At 37.2% G+C, this 12036-nt stretch overlaps 1 protein-coding gene across 4 annotated transcripts in view; it reads left to right on the top strand.

The window, feature by feature from the left end:
- The window catches only part of MAT1A (methionine adenosyltransferase 1A), a 33534-nt gene that overhangs the window by 14337 nt on the left and 7161 nt on the right, over nucleotides 1-12036 (top strand). The window contains exons 1-5 of one of the 4 annotated variants that reach the window (XM_032994125.2): nucleotides 3807-3988; nucleotides 6718-6846; nucleotides 8470-8547; nucleotides 9407-9529; nucleotides 11248-11360. In XM_032994125.2, the coding sequence (XP_032850016.1) occupies nucleotides 9427-9529; nucleotides 11248-11360 (216 nt within the window). In that variant the 5' untranslated portion in view covers nucleotides 3807-3988; nucleotides 6718-6846; nucleotides 8470-8547; nucleotides 9407-9426. Of the gene's footprint in view, nucleotides 1-581; nucleotides 1175-3806; nucleotides 3989-6717; nucleotides 6847-8469; nucleotides 8548-9406; nucleotides 9530-11247; nucleotides 11361-12036 lie in introns of those variants that run through there. The other 3 variants (XM_009972624.3, XM_032994126.2, XM_042789934.1) reach the window with 3 other exon arrangements.

Raw genomic sequence — 12036 nt, 5'->3', positions numbered from 1 at the left:
GGTGCAGTAGTGCTGGGCACTTCCTGGATCTGCTTCATGGGTATGTTTACTTGTTTTTTGTATACTAACTTAAGGACACATATACCCACAAAATGCCATCTGTCTTCATGCCTGTCATGCCATCAGCATATTCCAGACATGAACTGTCTGACTAGAAGAAATTTTCAGTAGCAGAACTGAGCACTGAGTACTCAGATGTAGCAACTATTGTATTTCTAAGGGTTATGGAATATAATATGAGAATATAATACAAAAAGATAATTAAGATGGATCTGAATTAATAGAAGACAGAGGAAAAGCAAAGCAAAGGCTGAAGGGAGAGGTCTGCATAAATGAGAAGCACGCATCATGCTAGATCTTATCAGATGTTTCGTCTCTCAGATGTGCATGAAGAATGAATGAAAATGAAAAAAAATATTTCAGGAGAGAATTCGAGCTTTCAAGACATGAAAAAGTAAAGGAAAATACAGTTACATGATGCAGAGCAAACTTCTTCCAGTCTCTTGCTAGGAAAGGCATGCATTTATAGATTTTCTTATCTATCCCTGTAAAACCACAACACACAGTTGGAAGCACAACACAGATCCCAAAATTAGGGGAGAGACAAACTGAAGAAGCAGCTGACCTGAACCGTCACCCGTACTCCTGCATTACTTCATGCTCGGTTGAGTTGCTAAGATAACCAATCTTGCACAGGTTGATTCCAGAATGTTTCCAAGAACTGAGTTAATTAGTGAAATATCCTAAAGTTAACTAACTCCCCTGCCAAGAAATGAGCTCTTCCATTTTCCTCACATGATTATCTAGGCACTTTCACTTTTCCATATATAGGAGCAGCTCAGGGACTGACAGATCAGGCTAGGTAGGGATACAGACTTCAGGCACATGCATACTCCTTGCATGCGTACGCAGATGCAAGCACATGCTGATTTCACACACTGAAATTCAAGTGGCTGTGAGAGGTAGTAAGTGAAGACAGGGATAGTCCTGCTGATAAAGAACCTTCTTTAAGAGAAGGCACTGAAGGTAGAACTCTTCAACCAGTGTTTATAGTAATCCATCAGGAAAAGCATCACAATCATGAATGGGCCAGTGGATGGTTTATGTGATTACACGCTGGATGATGAAGGGGCTTTCATGTTCACATCGGAGTCAGTGGGAGAAGGACATCCAGGTAAGAAACTAGCCCTGACAAATGTGTAAAAAGGATAATATTTTCATTTAAAATGTTTTGAAAGCCTGAAAAAGAATTCATCTGCTATTGATCTTATTATAGAAGTTATTTGTAGCAGGATGCTTTTTTACTTTGTTTCTATTGGACCTTGTCCATATAGACCGTCGGACTGCTATAACTAGGGTGCTTCCAACAGGAGTTTATGTGCTTTTGCAGGGTGTGTGTTACACTGAGGAGGGCAGTGTAGTTTATGGTTGTTGATCCTTTTCATCTGAATTTCTTTCAGTATTACTGTGAAGACACTACTAGAGATCAGATAGACTCAAGTTTCACATACGGATAAGAATGCATAGCTTGCTTCTAAAGTTCCATATCTTTATGGGCCCTGTGAACCTGTCCTGCATATATGCTGTGCTCTAAAACTGCCACCCCTGACAGGAATATCTCTAAGCAGGCTATTTTAAAGCCTGTAAAAATCAATGGCCCCAGCAGCTGTACATGGCAAAGTTGCTGATTTTTTTCCCCCCATTCCATCACCTGATGCAATATATGGAATTGCTTAAGCAAATAGCGGACAGTTATTTGCTAAACTTTATGTATGGTCAGCAGAACTTAGTTCAATTTTATTGAAAACAAGTGTTCATCTGCCATAAACATGTACCTTATGTCAACAGCAAGTGTTCCCCCAAATGAGGCCAGGGGACAATAGGCTGTTTGATGTCCTGAAAAGTGTATTTATTTTCAAAGCCAATTTGGTGTCCTCTACCTTTTGCTATAATAAGGCTTTTTCAGGTCTGTCCTCGCATTATGTGAGTAAATCTTAAATGGGTAGAATGACACAGCAGTGAATAAAAGGTCAGCAGTGAGAATTTTATGTCTATAATTTTGATACTCTTCTATAATATTAACTTTACTGAAGGTCAGATCCATGGCTGATGCAATTGAGTCCATCTCTGACAATGTCAAGGCAGCTACATCAGGTTAGGCCAGTTGGGGTTCTTTCTGATGTAACACAATCAGAAAATGACACCCACATTTGGTCCTTGGGACATTGATCCCATCTCAAATTTATATATAATTACAACCAGCGTCTGTAGCGCAATGTAATTCCATGGGAAAAATAACATTATACAATATGGTAATTTTAAATTGCTGATGGTGTCTCCAAAGATGACAGGTCACAACTTAGGCTACTCTAATCGTTATTTTTAATCCCCCTGGGGTGATAATAGATAAATCTCAGAACAGAAAGAGTTCAACTGAGTCCCCAGGTTTAACTTTGTCCCTTGGTCTCCTTCCTTTACCAGTTAACTTTTTGTCTTGTTTCTTGTTTTAGAATTCAGCCTATTTTTCAGTTCTTACTCACATTTCCTTCTTTATTCCCAAAAACCTGTATTGGCCCTCAGTAGGCCCTCTTTTAATTCCTATGAACACTGTCTTCCTCCTGAGCTGAAACACTGGGCAGGCCTTTGGGAAACAGTGTTACCGTTATTTAGATTTGCGAGCGGCCTCTCATCTGGCAGAGGTTGCCAGATCTCAGCATCCTGTGAGATGCGAAGTGGCCGCCTGAGAGGCTTGTTGCAGTGGGAGTCGAAAACGGAAATTTACTCCACATTCTCAAGACTTTGATACTCACACTTTCTTAAACAGCCTCAGTCTTCATGTAGGGTACTAAAAACCCATACGCCTATGACAGAGGAAGGATACAGATTTTCCAGCTGAAGGGAGGCCAGGTTGGCAATAAGTAGCTCCTGGTGGTCCTGCAAATTCTTGTTCCTGAACACAGCCCAGCAATAGGTCTTAATCGCAATAGCTCCAGTTTCTGACATCAAACTGATCACCCCTACCTCCTGGCCAACCCCCCTTTTCCATGTCTGTGGTTTTATAAGTGGTGTAGACATGCCATTAAGTTTTTATCACTCAGGAAAATCTTGGCTATTTCTTAAAATGAGGCCCGGTGTCTGAGGCAGTACTTGGGCTTCTGACATTATCAGCAGCACTATAATTTAATTGTGAGTTTTGAGTTCCTCTGTTTGATACCAAATGGATAATTTGCGTGTCCTTGATTATTTCACTTCTGCGTGTGATAGTATAATTTTGCTAGAGGGCATTATGTGAAGTGAACAAACATCCTGAACTAGATCTTTGTCTGGTGGAAATTTGAATTGTTCTGATTATATTAGCTGAGGACTGAATGCTTTAATGGAAACCTCCTTCTTAATAAACAAAGCAGGAGAAATTACATACTATTTATTTGGGTATAGAGAGAACTGTCGTATACCTGTGCAATGCCCAAGAGTTGTGTGTCACTAAGTAGCCCAAATGCCATTGAAGCAAGTAATAGCTGGCAATAATTAATGTACAGGTATTACCTATTCTCCCCAAAGACTTTATAGAAGACTCTGTTTATCCTGTTTTCTCAGTCCAAATTCTTCAAAATCACTTGGGTATAAAATTTGAGACTTCCTTCCACGTCTTCAATCTTGGCATTTAGTGGGGTAAATACCAAACTCTCTGAAGACACATGTGACTTTTTCATTTCAGTATAATAAAAGCACATAGATAGCAGCATGGGGAAGAGAAAGATTGGTTTTTTTTTTTTTGATAGCTGCTTTTTGTCACTGCTCCATTTTGCTTTGTCCAGTAGTGTCTATCCATGCTGCACAATGGTTTCACTGTGCTTTGAAAGGCATTGTGTGTTTCTCTGACCCACAATGTCTTACAGGTGCCAAACCACTTAGGAATAATTCCTTCCCCTATCTGGTGTGACTTCAGGTGGAATTGCCTGCAAACAGAATGTCATTCAGTTTTCCAGTAAGTATCAAGGAATCTCTTTAAAAATATAAGAGAAAACATCTGCTAGAAGCACCAGCAGATTTTCAACCATATTAAAAACATATGTTTACCTTCTGAATTTTCACAGAAAAAAAGTCACAAAAGAAAAAATGAGCAAACAGAAAATGCAGACCTCAGCAAGTTGATGCTTGCATGTCTTATATTTAACATTATATATATTTAACAATATCTAACATTGTATATACTTAACAATATACATAATAATTCAGTAAACTGGGTATTGAAAAAGGAGAACAGATGTACAAGATATTTAAACAGTGTAGTTTTAATTTTGAAGTACCATGGCAGTTATCAATTAGCACTCCTCAGGAGTCTCTTAAATAGAAAAAATGTAATTCAGCATAATTTGGGAATTCAGATTCTTTCTAGTGAAACTTTTTGGTGGAAAGCTTATTTTTTGATGAAGTGCTTATAATAGGTATATGTGTTTCATGACTGTTTTAATTTTAACCAGAAAATTGAGAATTGCTCAGTTTATCACATTTTGAATATATAATTTCCCATTCCAGTTTAAAAATATTTTTTTTCTGTTGATATAAATAATGCATCATTAAAAAGACTGAATCTTGTTTTGATGATTACAGGTTTTTAAGAAATCAACCTTACCTTTTGAAATGTTCACTGTTTATTATGTTTACTACAGCATCAAAGTCAGAAGCGTGGTTGTACCTGTTCATTGTGCTTCAAAGGGCAGAGCTTTTTTGAATTAAATTTTCAGTTGTTACTTCTGTTCATAGATGTATTTGGGGCATGTGTGTGTGTGTGTGGCGAATCCGTGAAACTGAATTCTTTCAGGGCAGGTCCTGAGAACATGCAGATATCACGGCGTGCATTAGGCTCTTCCACAGTCTAGGTTCACATTACAAACTATGTCCAACTCTCCAGAAAACTGTGAAACTCCTTCAGATTTTGAGATCACTTTTGTTGTTGAATGCCTCTTTTACTTCATAATTTGACAACTGGGCATTTGAGTAGGGTATATCATCAGCTCCCTTAGATTCTCCCATTCCTTTTATAGTTAGCAAGAACTGTTTATGGCTAATTGGCATCTCTGCCATGAGGTTGGGTCTGTGGGATGGTTTGATTTCATGAAAAGAATTCATGGTTATCTAATACTTCCCTGCTCGGTCAAGAAATCCTCAGCCTAGACATCCCTTTTGCAATATTTATCCTATTGGATAGTAGTTCACTACATGAAGGTATGCATGAACAAAATTCTTACCTATTACATCATTTTTTTAGATGATAATGCCTCACCAGAGGTGGTCCATTACACTCTCCCTGTTTCCAAAAATGAAGAAACAAAAAATGGAAGGAAATAGTGGACAAATACAGCCTGTCACATTTAGCAGCTAATAAGAGAAATGGGACAGTTGAGATGAGAAATTTAAATAACAGAATGAAGGGTGCACAAAGCCTGCTAAGCATTGCTAAAAATAGAATGCCTGGTTTTATTTTACACCAGAGACCTTTACTAATAGACATGCCTTTAATTTAATGCATTAATCAGCCAATCATCCAGCGAGATTTCTCTTTCCAGTCTTAATAGATATATCTGTATTTATTTGGATCTAGTTGCACTAAAGCTGCTAGTTGTTGCGCCAACAGTCAGGTATAATATAAATTGTCAGACTGATTTGTCTCAGCCTACTTAATCTAAAGGTATGCTATCAGCATAGTAGATTAAATTATAATTTATTATTTTAATTGATTAAATTCTCACATAGATTTTAAAGACCAGAAGGGACCTCTGATATCTAATCTGGTCAGACCTTCATACACAATAATAATATTTCATGCAAGAATTCTTCAAACATGCTAGTAAATGATGGTTGGTTTTCATTCATACCTTTCAAAAAGGTAGCCAATTTTCATCTAGGGATTTGAAGGAACAACAAATCCTGTATACCTCTAGATGAATGGTTTCAATGGCCCTCGCCCTTTTAAGATTTTCAGGTTTGAATCTTTCTGTCTCTCTTTAATTTTCAGCTATCAACTGTAGTTACATTATTGTCCATCAGAAAGAAAAATTTCTCTTAGCGTATTATTTTTAGGTTCTTAGAGACTGTGATCCCAATGCCTATAAGGATTTCCTCTGGTGGGTTGCCTTTCCTTCAGCTTTTCAAGACTCTATTGAGCTTGATTGATTTAATCCTGAAAGACAGATTTTTCTGATTTTGGGGCATTCTTCTCAGTCTGTCTTAAACCTTCCCGTAAGTTCTTAACATCTTCTTTGGAATACCACCAACAAAATCTAGTGTTTCTGTAGCAATCTCACTAATGCTATTGTATGGAGATAATTTCATTTCTATGGTTGACTGTTCATCTGTTTTTCTGTCATGATCTTTTCAGAGTAGAATTTTTGTAAGACAAATTCTCCCCTTCTGTAAATGAATGTAAATGAATTCTCCCCTTTTGTTCATGAATGTTTGCTGTGTTATTTCCCTTGAGAGGGAAGCTGAGCTGCTTTTTACCTACCAATATACATGAAATACTGTAGATACTAATGATACAGTTCATTAAGAAAAAAAAAATCCTGACACATTAAAACATCCTGTTAAATCTTCATTTATTGATTTTACTGCCTACTATGGCTAATGCTCCCTTGAGACATTTCATGAAAGTTTTAGTTCATAAATTAATTTCAACCACAGCATGCAAAACCAACATAAGGTTTTTTGTATCAGATAGGTGCCACAAGGAGAAGTGAGGATGAATTAGTCATATGGGATTACCTGTACTCTTCTTGAATGTTCTGGAAAGAATGCATATAATATAGAACTTAGACAAACATGGGACACTGGCATCTAATGCAGGTGAGACATGCGTCATGTGGAGCAAGGACAGGGATAAAGTTTGTTCCTGGCATAGAAACTCTGGGCGGTGAAAAAAAGACTAGAAAGCAGTCCCAATCACTAGGAGTCTACTGCAGGGCATTAGACCTGCACTAAGAAGGTCATCCTCTCCCAGATGCTCTGTTGTCTCACTCAGGTAATCAAAAATTAGATATTTTCATCAGTAATTTTTGCTTTTATGCTTGAAATATGGACATATTTCCGTATAAAAATGGAAACTTTGAAGAAAGCAGAGATGTATTTTAGTTACTCCTGCTACCTTTGTCCCCAGTCTTGCTAAACAAGATTCATTTGGACTTCTAACTGAAATGCAAGAATGGGGGTTGTGATTCCTATCTGGTAATAATTGTCCCAAATTTAGTAATCCATGTACAGTTCTTGCAAGACTGAAAGCACAGCCTACAGTTGCTAATTGTCTTTTGTGTTTGTTTTTTTCTGTGCTGAAGTGGTTAATATGGGAGTTAAGTGTCAGAATCACATTAACTCTCTAGTCTTTGATTTATCCCTCTTGGATAAATGTACACCTTCCTCATGAAAATAAGTTATTTTGACTTGAGGTCAAATGTATTAAAAGTCTCTAATGACATACTCTTATAAAACATTGCTTTCCAAATATTGCTCCTTTGCAAATGGCAAGGCAGGAGATTAATTTATTTTGCCACACAGCATGTTATGGCAATATCTAACATAGTATGCAATACTAGACTTTTCTTAAGAAATTAATAAAATGAAATGAAAATATATGAGAAAAATTACCATTTGGAAGGCATTGTTATGAGTGCTGCTCTTTTATGTTCATTAAATAGCTGCATTATTCAATTAAGTTTCATTATTCATTCAAAAGGTAACAAAAGAAAGAAAGAAAATGAGAAAAGATCATTATGATAAACCTGAGGTGAAACCTTTGTATTTGGGATGTAACTGAAGATAGGCTCAAGATTTACCTTAGGCAAACTTCAGTTGGTAACCCCTTCTTGCTTCTGCACGTGCTACTTGCTCCCCTGCCTTAGGTGGGTTGCAGGGATTTTTAGGAGATGGTATTGCAGGATGGTAGGATGCAGTGAGAAGAAGCAAACCCGAAACAGGCACTTGACTCCGAGCTGTGCATTGTCTGTATGATTCTAAACACTTTCTCGGGCTTTACTGGCAGTGTTGGTCATGTACATTCTAACTTTTTGTTGGGGAGATGGAAGTTGATGGTGGAATATCACCTGCTTGTTAGCACAGTACTGATGTGGAGCCCATGCTCTATTGGCTTGTGATATTAGAGAAGGAGAGGGCTGGGAGTAAAGCCTCTTAGCCTCTCAGGTTATTGTGTGCACAACATACTTGCTTCACACTTAAGTACAGAAAACTACAGGTAAAGTTGTAGCCAGTATTAGTTTACCCCAGTAAGTAAATTCCCCATTGTGTCTACTGACATTGCTTGCAGGATGTTTCATGTCTTTCTATTTAGCTAGCTTAAATACTCCGGTAATTAGCTATAAAATTTCCTAGCTGAAATACCTACCCATTCAAAGTAATATGAATAGTACATTTATATTGAGTGCTATGGTTATGAATTGCAACTTTGATCTCTTGCAGATAAAATCTGTGATCAAATCAGTGATGCTGTACTAGACGCCCATCTCAAACAGGACCCGAATGCCAAGGTTGCTTGTGGTAAGTTGTTTGCTGCTTTGCTTTAAGTCATCACCCAGTCACTGTTCTTTTTTTTTATTATGTTCGCAAAGAGCGTGATGCTATCATTTGCTAACTTATTTTACTCTCAGGAAAATTACATAAGAATTAGTCTCCAAGAGAAGGAGAGATGAGAAGAAACAGCAAAAGTTTTTATAAAGACTGAAGCCTAAGCAGACTGTAGAAGAGTAGGCTGTTTAATTTTGTGTGTGGACCAAATTTTCCTGAGAGAAACAGATTTGGCTTCATTACAGTGGGTTTTTGAAAGAATATTTGAATGTTTTGTTGAAAAGTTCATTTACTATATTTAATGAAGTACTAATTTTTCAGTCCAAGTCCCCATAACTGCTTCATTTTTGAAATCTCTTCAGAGTTGTACTGTCAACTCTCAGGTCTTTATACCAGTTCATGTATTATGTAACTAAACCTCATCTTCAGACTCTTCCTCCTGGCACTGGAGGCAAGTTTTCAAATAGTTGATCACTGATGCGTTTTATTTAGCCTCACTATGTATCTTAGAGTGATTAAGTTGATTTGGAAATCAGAGCTTAATGCTATATTTCCATAAAGTGTCTGCATATCACTGAATCATGCTCAGTGTCTTGACTTTCCCATTTGTAAACTGGACATGCTAGTCTTTTCCTTACTTTCAGACATACAGTGAATATGAAAAGAATTTGTTGTAGAAGGAACTAATCATGCTAAAAATATGGGTAGAGTGGACTTAGACTGTACATACCCAGTAGATCTCTCAAAATCACCATCATCACAAATATGCTTATTTGTCTTAGAAGGCTACATTATTCTGCTGTTGTAATCCTGTTTTCATATCTCTTTTCAGAGACAGTATGTAAGACAGGAATGGTTTTGCTCTGTGGAGAAATCACATCTCATGCCATTGTGGATTATCAACGAGTTGTCCGAGATGCAATTAGACATATTGGCTATGATGATTCAGCTAAAGGTTGGTGGAAAAGATCATGAAATCCTTGAAGAGCGGGCAATAGGCAACTTCAAAACAGGTCTGTCACCACTTCCATAGCACTTTAGCAAGCCTGATAAAAACTGAACATCCTGTGTGAAAACTGCTTACATGGTGTTGCATGATACACTTTCTGGCTTTATCCCAGTAAGTAGAAAAAACATCATGTATTAGTTAAAACTTAGAGGGAGCAGACAGAAAATACTTTGAACTGTGGTATTGGGCCAGAATAGTTAACTGCAGCTTGAGCCACAAAACGTACCACTCCTCCAAACTTGTGAGAACACGAATCTTGGTTATTCATTTGGCAAGCCGATTGATGTATCTTGGCGCAGAAGAGAGGGAAGAAGAAACCTAGTTAATTTTGTTGAACCATTATATATTTGTACTGTGGTAGCATCTAGAATTTCCAGATGTAAATCAGGTTCTCACTGTGCAAGCTCTGCTAGCTCTGAACTACACCTCCTACACTGAGGACTGTGCAGTCCAAATCCAGTCTGTGTAATGTGCAGGTAAAAAAAAAAGACAAAATGCTTTATCTACTAGGTACATTTCACTTTCTGATTTGCCATGTGTCATTTATACATTACAAATATTCCAAATATACTGTTACAGTGAAGTGTAACTTTTAAGAGCGCTTGATTAAAAAACGTTGTTTCCTGCAGTCCTTTAATTGCTACTGCATTTACAGGGAGGTTATGGTGGGAGAATATTATAGCAGCACATCTGCAGGGTACCTCCACCATCATGTAACAGCTGTTCTTTAAGGAAACACTGGCAAATCTAGTAAGTCATAAATCTCCTTTTTATCCTAACTGCCAAAAATGGTAAGGGGAGATGCAGTTACCCAGTAAGAAAGAATTTATATGCAGAAGTAAAACAAAAAGCTAAAACAAACAATTGCATGCAGAAATATAATTTTCTTCTCTTCATAGCCTACTTAAAAGAGGGTGGAGAGCATACTTCAAGAGGATCATATGCATATGGTCATGTATATATGTTGTATTGGCTAAACATGAGTTTGGTCAGCAACTGTCTGTAGCTACAGTTCTAGGAAAGGTTGGATTTGGAGAGAAGCAAGTTACAATTAATATACCTAGGAAAGGTGGAAAATTTTGCCACAATCTTCTGTAAGTCTTTGAATTTCTTTTTAAAACCTTCTTTTTGATCTTTAAGAGAAAATTCCCACTTCCAGATTTGCTGTGAAACTTGAAATAGTTTTTTTCTCTGTTTGTAGCTCTCACACAAACTCCCACAAGAGATTTAGGGACAGACACTGCTTTATGTATATTGCAAATACTATATCATCAGAGAGCAGAGCCTTCATTTGCTGAAAACATCAGCTCCTAGGAATTCACATAGAAGTTTTTAATACTATTTATTTGGGAGGGGCTCATTATTTACTTTTTTGACTAGTATAATGCAGTTAATTTATGGTCTGAATTGGTTTGGCACAGGGTGCCAGTGCAAGAGAAAACAAGCAGTAACAAGCAATAAAAGCAACCCTATATATCCCACCCCCTTTCAAAATAGCCTTCAAGTGTTGTATTGACAAAAAAAAAGTAATAAAAACAGCAATTAGGTTTTGAGTTCTGAATGTGGTATCCTTCAGAATGACAATTTTGTCATATGATTCCATGTTACTTCCCTTAATTGTGGCAGAAAAAGCTAATTCACTGCTATTCTTTTTTTCCAAATAGGCTTTGACTACAAGACTTGTAATGTTTTAGTGGCACTGGAACAGCAGTCACCTGATATCGCCCAAGGTGTTCATCTACACAGGGATGAAGAGGATGTTGGTGCTGGAGATCAGGTAGACATAATATCACATCTAAAACATCAAAGCTGGTTGAATGAAAGTTTGCCCCATCTTATTGCCCTATTTTCAAAATCAAAACCAATATGAAGATTTTCACACTTCCATCTTGGGCTACCCCAGAATAAAACCTATATTTTTATTAAAATATTTGGAATTTCTTTAAGGGTAGACTTTTGCCTGGAGTTTGTTATAGCACTCCATGCAAGTTAGGAGACCTCTGGCATTTTGTAGTAGCTGAGGATGTGTCCTTCAGAATTTAGCAAGCGTTTTTTGCTTATGTATTTCTTGTTTTTGTTGAATAGCTTTAGATTCATTAGACCATTCATCTTGCAGCCAGACTTGTCTTGTGAGATGGAATAAACAAAGGATCTTTTAACTTTCACGGAGCTCTTGAGATTTTACACAGCAAAAAATTAGGCGATGTTTCAGCTGTCTTCAGCATTAGTACATTGAAGGCAAATACACCAGAGTACTTTTAATTCTCATTTATTTCCCAGAGGCAGCTTTTTTAATAGGTGTTCCACATAATTAAGGCTGTCCAAGCTGCATTTCTATGAGCTAAATAACACATGTAGATAATTATGGTATGTTCCCAAGAGAAAGATGCTAACATAAAAACTCCATAATCAGACTGATGCCAGTATGAGCGAGTTTTAACATTTACAGTAGT

Source organism: Tyto alba, unplaced genomic scaffold (genome assembly GCF_018691265.1).
Source record: "Tyto alba isolate M040663 unplaced genomic scaffold, T.alba_DEE_v4.0 Super-Scaffold_1, whole genome shotgun sequence".
NCBI classification, from domain to species: domain Eukaryota; kingdom Metazoa; phylum Chordata; class Aves; order Strigiformes; family Tytonidae; genus Tyto; species Tyto alba.
This window is presented reverse-complemented; position numbering and strand designations above follow the sequence as displayed.